Raw genomic sequence first — 18,788 nt, 5'->3', positions numbered from 1 at the left:
TTTTGTTATAGTATACGTGACATGAACTATAGATAAATGCGCGCATATGCGCGAATCCAGCCATAGTACTGGGTATCTATTATGGAATTTTAACGAGTCCGATCGAAATTGTGAGATTGGCGAGTTTCCGATTGCGATTTCGTTCATACGTTTTTATGGATGCCGAGCGGAATCGGCTTTCCGTTTATTTCTCTAGATGCGGAATGAACGTAAGCAGAACGAAAGGAACGAGCGAAATGAACTGTTACGACCAATTACAGTGCAAAAAAAGCTAGCTAGACTTAAAATATCCGTTTACATGTGTATCTTTTACTAGTTAGTCGATATATGTCCGTAAATTGATTTTCGGGCAGACCAAATGGATCGAACATATCACTTAATCTTCGTCTCATTATTTTATTTGCGTGAATTTCAGCGAAACGCTGCCTTTCTCTCTCACGGCATATTACTGCTAACTATAATATAAAAAAAGAAAGGATGCAATAATATATATAATATTAAAAATATTTAATTTAATGTTAAAAGTATATCATATAATATTAAAGATATACATAATATAATATTAAAAATATTTTTAATACTTACCGTTATCACGATTCTCTAATTATAAACACATTTAGTTAAGTTGGCTTACGCATCTTATCACTGGATTGGATTTCGCTATTTCATTCCGATCGGAATCGACATTTCAGGTGACACCCGTTTGACCACATCTCGATTGACTACTAGCCACTCATGAGGCCAGTGTCTAGAATTTTTCCACTGTTCAAGCACCGTGAGTGGCTAGTGGTCAATCGGGACGTGGTCAAACGGTCACTCGACATTTCGATAGCTCGAGAGAGCTGTGAAAACTTTTCGATCGATTCGGAAACGATCTGACTGTCCATAATAACTTATCTAAGAATATCTGGGGAAAAATGAAATAATTCCGATCGGAATCGATTTCGAACATTTCCATAAGTGTCGGTCCACAATAAGTATTTAATCTTTAAGCCGTAAGAAATTGACTAATCATAGTCGAGTATTCTTTTCATATTCGATTATAATTGGTCAATTTCTTACTTCTTAAAGCTTAAATCACCTATTGTGGACCGATACTAATAGGTGTCCTATAGGCCAATTCTCTAACTTCTTAACGACAATTTCATTAGCTAGGGATCTCGTTATGCAGATTTAACGACACTATAACGAAAAATGGTATTCTGTAATTTAATGTAACGATAAATGTCGTAAAGTATCGATAAAGTACGAATCTTGTCGTTAAGATATCGCGGGGTATCGGATCTCTCGATAAGCCATAACGACAACATAACTAGACATCAATCAATAGCAACGTTCCGAAACAGCTCCAAATAATAATATGGAAGTGTGCAAGTATAGTATAATTTTATAATTTAAATATATAAACATCATAAACTTATTTTAAACATATCAAATGTTAAGAAGAGCATGCAAAAAGTAATATTACAATAAAATAATTTAATTAAAAGCAATGTATTATCAATATTATAATATCTAAAGATATTAAATAAATAAATAGATATAGGTTATATTTACTTATGAGTTATATGCAATGTAAATCAGATGTGTTTTATAAAAAATTTTAGATAAAAAGTTATGATTTTTTCTTATTTTTAAGGTAAAATGGTTGAAGGATATTTGGCATGGAATATGTTACTTTAAAAAAATTTTTTAAATTATGTAAAAAAAAGAAATTTAAATAATTATATTTAAATAATTATATTATTTAATAATTAAATTACATTAAATTACATTAAATATAATTATTAATTATTATTAACAATTTATTATTGTTATTATTATTAATTATATTTAATAATTTAAAAAAATTATGTATTAATTTTCTATGTAACCTGTTGTAATATATAACATTAACAACAGTGTTTTTAACATTCAAAATAAATAATTAATCATTGGCCAATTGAACTGCTAGTAATTAATATCAATTTTACATGTAATTTATCAATATTTTTTCATATATTACTTAAATTATTTATATATTATGACATTGCACAGACTTTATTTATCTCTTCTACAGACTCTGACATTGCACAGACTTTATTTATCTCTTTTACTATTTCCCACTTTACTATAAGTTTATAATCTTATTATCGATAATTTATTTTTAAACTAGTTTATTCCTAAACTCATCAGAAAAAGATGTTAAAAAAGAGATTTCATTGGTTCGATATTACAACGAAAAAGTTATATGAAATCAAATATACTCATTACGATAACGACATCGAAATCACATTTTGTATCGATATTGTTTTGTTAGCTTGTGTTATAGAATAGCTTTTTCGTTATAGTATCGCCAGCGCAAGCAACGATTGTCGCTACGTAGCGACATTGTTGTTACGAAGTTAGGCCGGCTGCACACAGGACGCGGTAGCCAATTACCGTCTTGTTTTTTAATATGTAACGAAGTTATATATCAGAAAATAAGACAGTGATTGGCTATCGCATTGTGAAAGCTACCGCTTTCTGCGTCCTGTGTGCAGCCGGCCATAGAGATATACTGGAGTGAGGGAGAGTCCCATTAACACACAGTGCTATAGCACACATCTACTCACATCAGATGCTTAGAAATTTTTCAATAGACCACCAATCAGAAAATTTTATATTTAATTGGCCAATTAGCGTTGTGTGCTATCGAATCCCTCTTCTGGGAGTAAGGTCCAATCGGACACATTGCCGATTGGTCGATTAATAAATAAATAAAAAAATTTTTGATAGGTGGCTCACTAGAAAATTCCTAGGCATCGGCTGATGTGAATGGTGTATCCGATTGAAAATGTGCGCATCTGGGACGCTCCCCAAAATATTACGAGAAAATATTACTTAAATAAAATATGATAGAATACAGATTTGTATCTGCACCGTACAAATGAGGTGTAAATGAGTTGACTTGTAGCTCCTGCTGACTCTTAAATATTTAATTATAATTATCTGAATAACTCACAAAACTTTTTAATGACATTTCATAACTCTTTATACAAACAATTCCATACAAGAACATTGTCCAATTTATCTTCGATTAATTTCTTGGGCTAAGTATATGGTATAAAAATGATTAATTACAATTAACTGAATGACTCACAAATCTTTTCAATTGCATTTCAAAACTCTTCGAAATACAATTTAAAATAATAATTCTTCGAACCGGCATTCTTCTCGGGTCAAGTACATATGAATTCTCACTTCTACTTTATTTCCGATGGAAACAGCATATTAAATTTAATCCGTACTATAGAGTAGAATCAAATTAAAGATTTCAAAAATTGATTTTTACAGTCTTTCAGGTTCTATTAAATAAATAATAAGAATAAAAAAGATCTATAAAATGAATAGATTAGATAAGAAATTAATACTATTGTTAGTAATATAATTATCATCAGATGTGAAAAAACATAGATATAAAATGTTAATATGTCATATGATACATAATTATCATCGTAAAAGCATATCTTAAATGATTCTACAGAGAATAGCAAAACAAATATGAAGATAATTTGAGATGGAAAAATAATCAGAACGGCCGAAGGAATTTTATACGAATATCTGGATAATGATGAAAACATATTAATTTCATAATATATTTTTAATAAAATATTTATCTAGATATTCGCATAGAATCCTTTCGGCCGTTCTGATTATTTTTCTATTTTCATCTCGAATTATTTTCATATTTGTCTTGCTGTTCTCTGTAAGAATCATTATTTAAGATATACTTTTACAATTACGATTACGATTAATTTATGTATCATACAACATGTTAACATTTTATGTCTGTTCTTTTCGCATCTAACGATAATTATATTACTAACAATAATATTAATTTCTTACCTAATCTATTCATTGTTATGGACCTTATTTATTCTTATTATTTATTTAATAGGACTTGAAAGATTAATTGAAAGATAAAGATCAATTTTTTGATAGAGGTTAGAAAATATAAAGATAGAAGATCTTCCGCCATGTTTGTAGACATCGAGTCTCAAATCGAATTTATGATCTGACTCGACTCGACTTGGTGTCGGGTCAACAAATTGAAAATGCTATAAGACTAAAACCTAGTCTACAATGACATAAGACTATAAGGCTATAAGTGTCGGTCCACAATAAATATTTAATCTTTAAGCCGTAAGAAATTGACCAATCATAGTCGATTATTCTTTTCATATTCGATTATAATTGGTCAATTTCTTACGTCTTAAAGCGTAAATCACCTATTGTGGACCGACACTAAGGCGTGGTAAGGTATAAGAATTACTTAAATGAATTAAGATTGGTTTCTGGAGATCGTAATCTGTTAACTTATGCCGTAACTGTAAAGAATTGACGAAACATAGTCGATTATTTTTTTATAATTCGATCATGATTGTCAATTTTTTACGCTTACGATGAAAAGTTAACAGATTACGGACTCCATAAACCAACCCTTATTTTCATTTCTTATGCTTAATAACCTTATATCATAGTATACAGCACAGTTATACTGTAACGTAAGGTTGTTAAGTATAAGAAATAAAAATAATTTATTTAAGTAGGTTCTTACAACCACGCCTTACAGCCTTATAGCCTTATGTTATATCATTGTAGATTAGGCTTAAGTCTCACGCTGATACATCACGCGCTGGCCAATTAGCCAGCGTCAACATTTTCTTAGTGTCGGTCCACAATAAGTATTTAATCTTTAAGTCGTAAGAAATTGATTAATCATAGTCGATTATTCTTTTCATATTCGATTATAATTGGTCAATTTCTTACTTCTTAAAGCTTAAATCACCTGTTGTGGACCGATACTTAGAGATCCATACTTACACCGTAGCGCTCGCCCACGTCTGTCCGCATCATCATAGAACTTTTGCGAGATAATCGAGACGCGTTTCCGCATATACAGCTCTATCTATTGGCGAAGGCGACAAATACTGCGTAATTCTACACACTATATATGTAACACTGTCTCTCCTTCCTATCTCCTATGTATAATACATGTACATACATATATGCATCTCTGTAGTACGTGTATCTAAATCCCAAAACGAAAAACATCGGCAGATGGCTCGAGATCTATGTGATGATTAATAATCCTCACGAGTTTGAAAAATTGATGGTAACCGAGCGACGGCGGAAAAGCAACGAGGAAACGGGATTGTCAGCAGTAAGTGCCGAGGGAGAAATTAGAGGAGCTTAGCGCTCGAGTAGGATTGTTCCGATCGCTAATCAAATTTGTCATCTCGGCGTCGCACATAAGAGCGAACGAACGAACGAACGAACGAACGAGCGAGCAGTCCATCCATCCATCCATCCATCCATCTATCCATCTGTCCGTCTGTCCGTCTGTGCGTGCGTGCGTCCGTGCGTCTGTCCGTTCGTGCGCGTCGGAGTTCGGAGTTCGGAGTGTGATCTGTCGGAATATGGCGTTTGTTTCGTACGTTATCGCATCGCCGCGGGACACCGCGGCTCGCCGCAGCTGAACGTCCGTTCGCCGCTGCGCTCGACGGTCCCGCTCCGAAGTAGCCTCGCCGTACGCAAACCTCGTCGATGCCCCGTGGCTCGGCCCGGTCGCGGCACCCCCGTCGAGAGCGCGCGCGGCGCTCGGCCACTCACAATCGCGCACGGGCACGAGGATAAGATTGCGTCATTATCGCCTGGATCCCCCTGAGATGCCGAAGAGGCATCACGAGACGAGCGCACAATGACGTCCCGCAGTTACACCAAGTCCTACAGCCGCAAGGTCAGCAGTGTAACGCCCGGTAGCATCCAGTTCGACCTCTTCCGGGAGAACAGCAATCGGCCGTCGGCTGCCAAGTCCGCGGGCACTGTCGGCAAATGGGGTATAACATCCTTCACGTCTATCAGGAGCACGAATATCAACGGTATGCACTTATCGCTAGTGTTTACGTTAGACGTAGTTATGCTCACGCCGCTGCCTTTTACGAACACTTTTCTTTTCCTTTCTCTTTTTTACGGGAGCCCGCGCATTGATCTTGCCGTTATCGCGGAAAGAATTGTTTGCACCACAGTCTTATAAACAGTATGACCTTTGGTTTTTTTTTTACCGTGATTTTATACCGTGCCGATTATCAAATTTTATACCTTAGAATAACGGTACATCTCGAAGAAATAATGTATTTACAATTGAGAAAGAGAGAAGAAAATTTGCAAATTTGTAATTGTGTATAAAGTTCTTATATTTTGGAACAATGGTATTGCACTATCATCATATATAGCTGTGATAATAATAATGAATGTAACAGATTCAGCAGGAGTTGTATAAGATTGTTCTACTTACAGTTCTAAAAAGTTTTTATCACTTATGTATCATCAATTTTTATCACCTATGTATCACTTTTCTAATGTAAAAATTAATATAAATTGACAGAATTTATTTTTAGAAGCTGGCATAATCAATTGATTCTATGCCAATGATATAATTTCTGTTAAACGATGATGGCTCTATTTGACAAAGTTTAATTTGTGTAATAAATTAATTTAGTAGAATGAAATTAGAAATGCAAACTGAAATTATTTTATATTTCATGTTACATTGACTATATCCAAATGTATTTTGCACATGAATATGTAAATGAATGAATATTTATATATAAATTATCTGATACCTTTATTGTTAAAAATTATTAAATATTTTTTTATAGAAGCAATGACTAATATTGAGAATATTGATAATATATTTAAAATACTGTAAAAATGCTATTATATATTTAAAAGGGTCATTTTTAATCTTTATTGAGAAAATCTTTTATATAATATAAAGAAACATATATAACATCTCTCTATTAAATTCAATATTGCAAAATTGTTCCATTTTCAGGAAGAAGAGATGATATACATAATACATTCGGCGCGAAGAAAATGAAACTCGATTATGGCAATCAGAATCGCGTAAATCCTGGAAAGGATCCCTTCTCTTTCGAGACTGATCCGGACAACAAGACGGATGCATCTCCGGCAGTCGTTAAGCCGAAGAAGTTTTTCAAGAGTCGGAATGTACCATCTGTTGTAGAAGAATCTCGCCAGAATGTGGCAATTTACAGACAAGTACCTGATTCACAATATGGACGAACTCGTGTCCCGAAGCAACCCCCGCAACAGCAGCAACAACAACAGCAGCAGCAGGCTGTATCAAAAGCGTCACATGCTTCAGTTAAGAAAGTAGTAGAAAGTTTAGATAGTACACCTGATACTCCCAGTCGGGAGGAGAGCAAACCGCCAATCGTGCTAAGAATATGCAAAGGTACAGCACGATTGGTTTGTGGGGACGTGCATCAGGAACCTCAGGAACCAGAGACGGATACCTACAGAATTTCCACTCTTCTTGCTAGTCCCTCAAAAGTAGACATCGAACGTAAGGTCAATACAGAGACGTCGCTCAAATCCGATCATAGATCCCTACGCGTGCATCAACCTGTTGTTTCCACTGTGTCGATTCCATTGGAGAATTCGGACATGAGAAGGACCACTCGCAGTCGCGCCAAGAATCTGCACTTGGATCCAACGGCAACGACTTCCGTCGTGGCGCCGTCGGCAACCCCAGTCACTCCCAATTCGCAAGGTTCCGGCCTCTCTCTAACGTTGAGAAAATCAATGACAGACTCCAATAACACCCTTATCTCTCATTACGATATTGTTAAGACTGATTGCAGCTCAATGTATTCCTCTAAACCGACGATCGAACCATTGATCGGGCGTGATCAACCACTGCCAACCACCACTCAAGAGCTGATCGATATATTATCGAGTGATTCCGACACAAGACCACCACCGCCACCAACATCACCAATAGCACCATTACCCCAAACACCATCACCGGCACAGGCCGTCAACGCGGATGACAATGACAATATGGAAAATGTGGAAGAGGCGACGCCAGAGAGCATTGCGAATCAAGTAGAACAATATTGTTCCATAGATATCTCGACCAATGAAGCTGTAGTTGAACTTGTTGCGGTCGCACAACAGTCCGAACCGGAACCGGAGGTAGAGCCTGATCCTGAATCAGAGCCGGAACTACCAATAATCCGTGGAACCACTGACTCCACTTCTACCGTCGAGATCGCGGCCAAGACTCTGGTGGATCAGGATTGGTTTTCGGGCAGTGACGACAGTGAAGGTGCTGGGAATGTCGAGAGTGAAATACCATTGCACGTGACGAGTACGGTCTCGGAATCGCAGACTTCCGATCCACCGTCGACGAGTGTTTCGTCGACCAAGCCAGCCGCTAAGAAAGGTAGTATCTTCAAAAGTCGTTCAACGGGTGCGACGAATGGAAATAAGAGACGGGCATTGTACAAGCATAAGTGGTGTGATAGCGACAAAGAATCCACTGCTACGGATACGCCTAACACCGGCAACAGCACGCCAACCACTGCCTCTGGTTCCAGCAGTACTGGACCGGTGGCGTACGAGGAGGAGTTCAATCCCTCGCAGTTGACAAGAGTCGTGACTTATCCCACGGTTGATGCGGACTTCGAGGATGAAACTGATGCGATCACGAGTATTCGCTGTGGTAAAAAAGTTAAAGGGGTAAGTATATTATGAAATAATATACGAAATAAATTATGAAATATGAAATAATACGATATAATCATTTTTATATATTTATGAAATATTTTTTTCTTGGGAAATTTATCATAAAGCTTTATCATAAAGTCATAGATAAAAGATCTTTTTCCTCTTACAAATTGATAAATAGAGATAATTAGTTTTTCCAAAATATTATATAACATTAAATTAAAAATGTAAAAAAGTCATATATAATTATCTTATGTAATTAACTTTTTATTCAATACGTATTTATTTAACATTTATTTTATCTTGCAGTTCTATACGGTAGTAAAAAATGTAAAGAAAGCTCATCAAATACAAGAAAGTGGAGAATTTCAAGAGTTTAATGACGATGTGGAATATATCTTGGACACTCTGAGAGAAAATAATCCGAATGCTACTCGTTGCCTTTCAGCCATACGATTAGCAAGTAAATGTATGGCTCCTGCATTTCGTATGCACGTGCGTGCTCATGGAACTGTTGCCAAGTTTTTTAAAGCTCTTCATGATGCAACTAAAGATCAGGTATAAATGCTCGCACATAACAAAATTCTATTTATCTTTATGTATTCATTCATCAGTTATATATCACGTTAAATGCTTTGCCAATATTATATAAGTTACCAAAACGGGTTATTTCGTATTCCACATTTGCGATTTTCTTGTGTTAAATATTTTTCTTATGAATTTGACTTTCTCACGTGCATATAATAATTGTATATTGATGTCATTATTATTGCAGAGTCTTGGTTTATGCACAGCTACAGTAATGTTTGTATTAAGTCAAGACCGTCTAGCTATGGATCTTGATCGCGATTGTTTGGAATTAATGTTAAGTCTATTAGAATCTGATGCGAGCCATAAAGATGCTCTTGATGATTGTGGTCTCAGTCATGCTGAATTGCTGAAAAATAAAGAAAAAGTGCGTCAGTTATGTGCTGATATACAAGCTCAAGGACATGCCAAGCATTTGAATCTAGATAATATTACTGTAAGTTTTTTTTTTCTGTAGACATGCTCTGCATTCATATTTATTTTCATATATCCGTACATTTTTACATATTTATGTTTTTTTATTTCTATTTTCAAATAATTCATAACATGCTGCTTTTCATAGGTTGGTCAACTCGCGATGGAAACACTTTTGAGTCTTACATCGAAGCGTGCTGGAGAATGGTTCAAAGAAGAGTTACGAGAATTAGGTGGCTTGGAACATATTGTAAAGACGATTCGAGAATGTCACCGTCATATTAACGGCCAGAATGTTTTAATATCTGGCTGGACAGATCCTTTATTAGACAAATTACGTAAAGTTGACAGATGTTTACGCGTCTTAGAAAATGTAAGTGTTACTCTCTTCTTTTCCTTCTCTTTTTTCTGCTTGCGCGCACCGTGTCATGAAGATGAAGAATAGCTAAATGTGCCAATGTTTTTTTTTAGGTAACTCATATGAATGAAGAAAATCAAGTGTATTTATTAAAATATGAGGAAGGGGTATTAGTAAGCACGTTAGCTAGTTTATATCACCTGTGTGGGCGAGAAATTCCCGTTTATCCAACAACAGATCCGAGTGATAAAAGTTCCATTGGTGCTGTTGTTAGAGAATGTCTTTTTGCAATTATTAAAGTTCTTATCAATCTAACCCATCGATTTAACGGACAATGTAAGATATTTTAAAAAATTCAATATTACCAATTCAATATTATCAATGTTAATGAAGGAAAATTAAATATAGCCGTTAGTAGTCTATATTTATTTCATCTATTCATTTATTATTATTTTTTATTGCTAATAAAATATCTCTATATCTCTCTATAATATTATATAAAATTATTCATTTTAAAGTAATATATTTCTTTTACACAGCTTTTGGTAGTAAATCAGTCGGCGCACAAGTTGGCGTTTTGGATTGTAGTTTGTTTCTTTTATTACGTGTGCCTGAATCACTCCCAGAAGAAAAACGATTTGACATGATGATGTTGGCATTAATCTTGTTGATAAATTTAGTAGAGCAGTGTGACGATAATAAGCAACTTCTTATCGAATCGAAAACACCTCCATCGTCGGAGAATATTTTCGATAGTAAATATTTTTACAATTCACACACTTTTTTAATACAGCGTAAGTAAATTGAGAAAATAAGTAATCTTTTCTTTTTCTATCTGCGTAATTTTAGTGGAAGAAAATGGCGTAGCATCGTTAATCGATTTATTTTACAAGCAAGAGGAACTTGCGCGCGCTGAAGAACAAAAAACAGACGCAATTCTAGACGGAAAGAAAGATTCTGAGCAAACAGAAACAGTATCAACCACTACTAAATCTCAGGAAGAATTTATTGAAGAGACCGTCACAAAATGTTCGTATTATGTTTGCAATATTATGTTTGAGATTTTATACATTAATAATAAATTATTATATATTAATAATGATTTGTGTAATTGTAATCATGTCTCATAAAGTCAAATTTTAATGATATATTTTTTAATGAAATTATTGATCTTTTCTTAATTTATTACTGGATTATTTTTAAATATTATAATTCTTATAAAAAAAGTTACTTATATAAAGTATACTTATATACTGAAAATTAAAACTTTAACGTTTCTTATTGAAAAGATAAAACAACAAAAGAGAGAACTTTATGTTTATTTTAAGATATAATCTGCATCTTATTCGGGCTTAGATACATTTATTACTTATGATTATAATAACATGAGATTATTATTCCGTAGTGTTACAAAAAGCTGGACGACATATGGAACATACATTGATTGGAGCATATGTAGTGCTGTTACTTGGATACTTAATAATGGATAACAAAGTGAATATTAAATGTGATCATATAAATATAATTATATAATTTAAAAATATGATTATCTCGGTTACCTGTTTTATCTAATAATACATATAAAATTTGAGTATTTTAAACTTCTTTTCTTAATAATTTCTTTTTATTATCTAGGAGTACGAGTCACTAGTACGAAGTAGACTACCAGACAAGAACTTCGCCACTATGATATCTGTACTTCAAAAATTCTTCAATTTCATGAATCTAACGGCATCGGTGAGTATTTATATGGAAAAATCGCGTATTATATCTCTCTTATTTCAGAAATTATATTATGATAGTGGTCTTTTATCACGTGTATTTATTTCAGAACGAAGTAAGTAGTTGCGGAATCGCTGCTACCGAGAAAGTAATCAAGTTCCTAAAAATGTCAGATGCCAGAATCGAGGAAGAGAAGAATGAGTTACCATTACCAGCATTAGAGGACACAAACACGATGCTTGACTTAACTTCATCTTGATCAATATGTTATGCACGCACCTGACAGCATTTCTTTCATCTGGCATACATGAAGAGCCAAAGTTGTATTTGTCCGACAGAAAAAAAATTCTTTTTATTCAATATGGATGGACTTGTTTCATATTCATGTATTTTGATACATATTTATTCACTTACGTAATTTATTGCTGTAGGTTTCATTATTATTACCGATTCGTCTTATTTCCTTATTTACGAAAGTTAGCGTTATGTCCTAGTTTTATAAATCTAAAATAGGATAGCTTTGAATTATAGGGACACATCTTGTAATTATAATTGCAGGGCACTTATCACAATTATATCGTTACTGTCTACACGGTATCGCTGATGATTCAAAGTAACAATCATCTTTTTTTTTTCAAGTTGAGAGATTGTCAAGAAGAGTTAATAATATGATAAACTTCTTGTCAGCCTACTCAATTTACTTTCTGTATATGAAATCTTAATATTGTACAATCAATTTTTTAAATTATACCCTTATTTTAAAGTTTAATTGATCGATGGCATAGTTACATTAAATGTAACTCGCTGAAATTCAACGTAACATTTTCGTTTTCTTGATTCTTTTTTTTTTTAATGTGTGTAAGATTATTTTAATGTTAAAATGATATGATATAAGCCTTGTAAATGTAAATTTATAAATTATAATTGTATCTTATATCTGCAGTTTCGAATTATTGGATCCCATTATAGTGCTAATTACAAACATTATGAACATCATTACAAACATCAGTGCATTGCACCGCGATGCGAAATATTCTCACGCGTTCTATACAGTATATAAAAATTTAACTCGAGGAGATACGCACGTAATATGTTGTTATATTTGTAGTAAAATCGCCGAAGGCGCAATACGAAGAATCTATATGTAGAATAAAATACTTTTTTTAAACATACGTTGCATATATTATAATTACATTTGCCCCGTTTACATAGGGTCAATTGCGTGTAATCAAGCAATAAACGTGACCTTATCAATTTCCAATACTTTGTTTTCTCAGCATATTTATTACAAACTTTTCTCTTTCAATGAAAATCGTATTTGAATACGTGAGAAAAAAATAGTATAAATACTACAAAATCTTGTAATTAATTACAATGAATGATACTTTCTCTATTCTTCTGTCTTTCCTCCTTATGCTTTGCTTTTCTCCTTTGATGTTTTTATCTTCTTGCTCCTATTATTTATTTCATCTTGTTCATTCTTTCCCATTTCTTTTCCATATCTTTTTCCTTTTCGTTTCTTTCTATTATCCCTCTTAATTCATTTCCTCTTTTCTTTCTTTCTTTCATCCTCTGTTACTCTTTTTTTTTTATTCCCTCTTTCATACATTTTCCCGCTGTTTTTCGAAAATCTCCGGAAACATCACCGCGCATGCGAAAATTGCAGTACCTGTTTTCCTCTTTTTTTTCTCCACGTTACCCAATGTGGAGAGAAAAAAAAGACTAGATAAACAGTAAGCCTGGATCCTCATGCAGCATTGGCGCTTTGACACAGGTGCTGATTGGTGAAAAATGAGTAGTGGGGATAAAATGGCGAATGAATCTTTATTATTTCTCCCCATCATCCGTTTTTCACTAATCAGCGTTCGGTATCAAAGCGCTGGCATCTGCATGAAAATCCAGACTAAAGCCAGCGGCACACGATGCTTTTTTTCCTGCTGATTTGCTAGCTGGATTTGCGTGCTCATTGTTGAGCTCTTGTCTCTGATTGATATATTCTTTTGGATCTAAAAAAATATACCAATCGAAGACAAGAGTTCAACAAACACGCAAATCCAGCTAGCAAATTAGCAAGAAAAAAAAGCATCGTGTGCCGCTGGCTTAAGGCATTGAGCTATGCGTTCCTTTATTCACTCCGAGTGAACTTACTATTAAGGAGTCGATCATGAACTTTTCCTCTAAGGCGGAAACGTGAAAAGTGAAAAGTTTCACGTGAACTTACGAACATGTACGATTTTGCGGGATCATGTAACTTTCTCAAACGTGAAAATGTAAAATTTTTCATATGAACTTTTTCGCCATGTACCTTGATGGCGGAAAGGCAGAAATCTAGGAATTAATAAATATTTCGAAATTAGAGAAAATTAGGACTGCGTTAGGATTAAGTGTACGTAGTACATATACAATTGATTATTAAAAGATGTATATAATACTGTATCAAATAAAATAATTTTCATTATAAAACCTATAAAACCTATGAAACTATGTTTTATGATTTTACTTTCCACGCATCCAAGCTACATACATAATCGCTGTACGTAAAAAGTTTCACATGAAATGTCAAGGTGTGAAAAATGAAAAGTGAAAAATGAAAAGTGAAAAATTTCACATAAAGTTACATGATTAATCCCAAGGTGTGAAAAATGAAAAATAAAAAGTGAAAATGAAAAATGAAAAATTTCACGTAAAGTTATATGATTGATCTCCAGTACTATAAATAACGTTCCGATATAGAGAGCAGTGTACTATGAAAGTGCCTTGAATTTCTATGACGTCATTGATTTTGACGTACTTTCTGTTGCGGTTACTGCAACCAGCGAGGTAAAGCAGTCAAAGCAAAGATGGCTGCTTCCATAGAGACTGAAATAATCTTGATTGATGCTGAAGAAAATAAAGTGTATAATATGAAATAATATAATATAATGAAATTATTATGATATATAATATTATGAAATTATTTATTATTATTAATGATTTTATTATTATTATTAATATTAATATTATTAATTTTTTTATTTATTATTTATTTTTTTGTTATTATTAATTATTTATGTATATAGTATATTTAATATATATAATAAAATTATTTTTTTTTTAATATTATATATGCCAGTCATTTTCAGTTGGAGTTTGAAAACGTACTGCAACTGCGTTCCGCTTTATAATCTTGAAGCAGTTACAAAGCGCACGAAACTAAAACGGAACGATAGCCGCAGTACACTTACATTACGTCATAACATGAGCACTCGGAATGAATAAAGGAACGCACCCATAGTATACAAGAGTGAACCATCGCTATTCCTATACTAAATCATATATGACTAAACTATAGAAAATCGCGGCCTAGCGGAAAAAAGAACGATCATACTAAAATTGGAATTTTTATCTCTTTTCTACAGTGTATTAGTTTTGCTAAATAATCAATCAAGGAATCTCTTGATAAAGAGAGCGATTCCAACTCGCACGTTGTCTTTTTTTAGTAAGTAAAACATCCCCATTCCTTAAAGGCTTACTCCAGGAGAGAGAGTGTCCCAGATGCGCATATTTTCAATCGGACACACTACTCACATCAGTCGATGCCTAGGAATTTTTTTAGTGAGCCACCTATCAAAATTGTTTTATTATTTTTTAATCGACCAATCGGCAATGTGTCCAATTGAATCTTACCTATATTTTGCCACGAATCTTTTTTTTGATCCATATTTTATGAAATCGTGAAATCTGTTATAAATAATATAATAACTAAGATTATCTGTACTATACTGCACTATAATGCAGTATCGATTATTCTTCTATTCTTCGACTATGATCAATTTTTTATGGCTTAAGGCTTAAATCACCTATTGTAGACCGGGACTGACGGAACTTTGGAAGTTGTCGCGATACTGCATTATAGTGCAAATAATCTTAAGCCAGCGACACACAATGCTTGCTTTGCATGCTTAATGAATTCTTAGATCTAAAAATTCTTTTAGATCTAAAAAAATATATCATTCGAAGAAAAGCTCAGCAAACACACGAATCCAACAAGCAAATCAGCAGGGAAAAAACATTGTGTGCCGCTGGCTTTATTTATTATATTATTTATAACAGCGATTTCAAATTGAAACATGAATAAAAAAAACTTGTTGCAAAATATTACCTCGAGAAAATATTACTAGAAAATAAAATAGAATACAGATTTGTACCACATCTGTATCGCATAAATATGGTGTAAATGAGTTGGCTTGTTGTTCCTGCTGATTCTTAAATATTTAATTATAATTATCTGAATAACTCACAAAACTTTTTAATGACATTTCATAACTCTTTATACAAAATACAAATAATTCCATACAAGAACATTGTCTAATTTATCTTTGATTAATTTCTCGGGCTAAATATATGGTTTAAAAATGATTAATTAATTACAATTAACCAAATGACTCACAAACCTTTTTAATTGCACTTCAAAACTCTTCATACAAAATACAAATAATTTAAAATAATAATTCTTTAAACCGACATACTTCTCGGATCAAGTACATATGCATGAAGTGAGAAAGACTGTCATTTCAGTAGAACCAACATAACTTCTTGGTCTAGTTTCCACCGATGTCTTAATTCACTCTTAGGCCGGTATTTATAGTCAGTTCTTATATTTAAGATCGTTTTAAGATAATATTTCAATCAATAGGATAGCTATATGAGCTTATTTAAGACGATCTTAAATATAAGAACCTTTGACTATATAAATATGGATTGCTAGTATCTCACTTCACTCGTAACGTCAACATTAATTTGGACAGTGGCGCTACGATGTCCCACAAACTAAAATGCGTGACGTCATTGAAGCATGAGAGATTGGTCAGTGCGTATTAGTTCATATTGTAAGAACGCGTAAAACTAAATTTACCGCGAACTCTCGGGAGAGTAAAAAACAAGAGGGATAATCTTCTGACTTTAGTCGTAGCAATCGATTGTTAATTATTAGGATGCGCGAGGTGATAAGGGAAAGCGGCACATTCAATCACACACACACACACTTCTTCTTTTTTTACTTCCTCTTTATTTCACAATTTACGCACGACATCCACACTTTTTCGGCATCCCAATCTTACTTGCTGCAACTCGTCATTGTTCGCTTCTGCTATTTCTTTCGCTAACCAATCGTAATATATCACGTGGTCTTTCAACCAATAAGTGTTAATATCAAAATAGGCCGCACTGCGCGCTAGTGCGCGAGAAAAACCAAAAATTTAAACTTGCTGGCGCCCCTGAAAGTCTTACAGCTCGGCCATTCTGCAGTAGCTATTCGTCCCGAACATCAATATTATCACTGCAACTATTAAGATCATCAAATAAAAATCATCGTTATATTAAAAACGCTCAAATTAAAAGTGATCGAAATAACATCTTCTTTAAGAGACTTAACTAGCTAAGTGTCGGTCCACAACAGGTGATTTAAGCTTTAAGAAGTAAGAAATTGACCAATTATAATCGAATATGAAAAGAATAATCGACTATGATTGTTCAACTTCAATTTCTTACGACGTAAAGATTAAATACTTATTGTGGACCGACACTAATGCAGAATGTTCTGACAACAAACACATAGCAACCATATAGCAATATAAAGTATAATAAACAAAACATAAACTTAAAAATAATAACAATATATAATATAATAGAGATATAATATAATAATATAATAGAGAAAATGCAACGAACTTAAAAGCTAATAAAAGAGGTACATATAACTCGACTAAAGAATAACAAAATAATATTTATCACTAGTCATTAGTGTCGGTCCACAATAAGTATTTAATCTTTAAGCCGTAAGAAATTGACTAATCATAGTCGAGTATTCTTTTCATATTCGATTACAATTGGTCAATTTCTTACTTCTTAAAGCTTAAATCACCTATTGTGGACCGACACTTAGATTAATTAGAGTCGACAGGTCTGATCCACAATTTAAGTCTGTCCGGTGATAAAATGGAATTATACGGTCTAGATACAAGTAAAAGCCAGGGATATCCTGGATTATATACCGATTAAACCGTTCAAAATCTTCGCGACTAAATAGGGACCCTTATATGATTTAAGTTTTTTATCCTCACCGGGTTTAATTATGTTATAATTACTCGGATCATAACATAGTCTCCTATTTTATATCGCGTTACGGCGTTTTGTTACGTTTATTGCAGTAAATTTTATTATATGACTTAAGCTTATCTTTAGCGGTTATAGCAATTTCGCGGTTAGCAGTACGCTCATCCTCGAGATTAAGTGTAGACTTGACAAGACCATTCAAGAAGTCAATCAGCCTTCAATCAGGGAGTCAATCATGTAATTTTTCCCCTAGGGCGGAAATGTGAAAAGTGAAAAGTTTCACGTAAACTTACGATCATGTACGATTTTGCGGAATCATGTAACTCTCTCAAACGTGAAAATGTGAAATTTTTCACGTGAACTTTTTCGCCATGTACCTTGGTGGCGGAATGACGGAAATCTAGGAAATTAATAAATATGCTTCGGAAGATTAGGGCTGCGTTAGGATTAAGTGTACGTAATACATATACAATTGGTTATTAAAAGATGTATATAATACTGTACCAATAAAATAATTTTCATTAGCTATAAAACCTATGAAACTATGTTTCATGATTTCACTTTCCACGCATCCAAGCTATATACATAATCGCTGTACGTGAAAAGTTTCACGTGAAATGTCAAGGTGTGAAAAATGAAAAGTAAAAAGTGAAAAATTTCACGTAAAGTTACATGATTGACTCCCAGGATTGTTTCTCCCTCATACTCAAACAACCTTAGAGAGTGAGCTTTTAATAGCAGAATGAGTTATTTATTACGTATTGTATGACGTATAATTTATCCGACCAATATATGGGATCATCGGTTACTTTTTTTAATGAAGATTTTAAAAATCGATTGATTCTTTCTACAATGCCATTAGTCTATGAGGCTGCTATCAATCGGTGTTTAATGTTTCTACTTTTAGTAAATTCCGCAAACTCTAAGGAAGTGAAAGCTGTACGGTCTGATACAAGTTCTTGTGGATTACCAAATGCATTAAAAAATGAGAGATGTTTGATTACTTCTTGTCCAGTGAATTTACATGGGAATAACCATGTAAATCGCGTGAACG

The 18,788-nt window shown here is 33.5% G+C and overlaps 1 protein-coding gene across 1 annotated transcript; it reads left to right on the top strand.

The window, feature by feature from the left end:
- The first annotated feature begins 5,006 nt into the window (after nucleotides 1-5,006).
- On the top strand, nucleotides 5,007-12,577 carry wapl (cohesin release factor wings apart-like). The gene is made up of 11 exons (XM_011638699.3): nucleotides 5,007-5,903; nucleotides 6,860-8,571; nucleotides 8,869-9,117; nucleotides 9,335-9,583; nucleotides 9,710-9,934; nucleotides 10,033-10,255; nucleotides 10,459-10,674; nucleotides 10,769-10,948; nucleotides 11,325-11,413; nucleotides 11,555-11,656; nucleotides 11,751-12,577. The coding sequence occupies exons 1-11, from the start codon at nucleotides 5,723-5,725 to the stop codon at nucleotides 11,898-11,900; spliced, it is 3,576 nt and encodes a 1,191-aa protein (XP_011637001.2). The 5' UTR covers nucleotides 5,007-5,722; the 3' UTR covers nucleotides 11,901-12,577.
- The last annotated feature ends 6,211 nt before the right edge of the window (nucleotides 12,578-18,788 follow it).

This window comes from Pogonomyrmex barbatus, unplaced genomic scaffold (genome assembly GCF_055798465.1).
Source record: "Pogonomyrmex barbatus isolate J1 unplaced genomic scaffold, ASM5579846v1 scaffold3, whole genome shotgun sequence".
NCBI classification, from domain to species: domain Eukaryota; kingdom Metazoa; phylum Arthropoda; class Insecta; order Hymenoptera; family Formicidae; genus Pogonomyrmex; species Pogonomyrmex barbatus.
The sequence above is the reverse complement of the archived record's forward strand: the minus strand, read 5'-3'. Positions and strand labels throughout refer to the sequence as shown.

Excerpts from the sequence above, each read along its gene's own strand:
- wapl (XM_011638699.3), top strand. The coding sequence starts at position 5,723 with ATGACGTCCCGCAGTTACACCAAGTCCTACAGCCGCAAGGTCAGCAGT. Across the intron at positions 9,118-9,334 it reads ATGATGCAACTAAAGATCAG|AGTCTTGGTTTATGCACAGC; the intron begins GTATAAATGCTC and ends TTATTATTGCAG. Across the intron at positions 10,675-10,768 it reads GTCGGAGAATATTTTCGATA|TGGAAGAAAATGGCGTAGCA; the intron begins GTAAATATTTTT and ends GCGTAATTTTAG.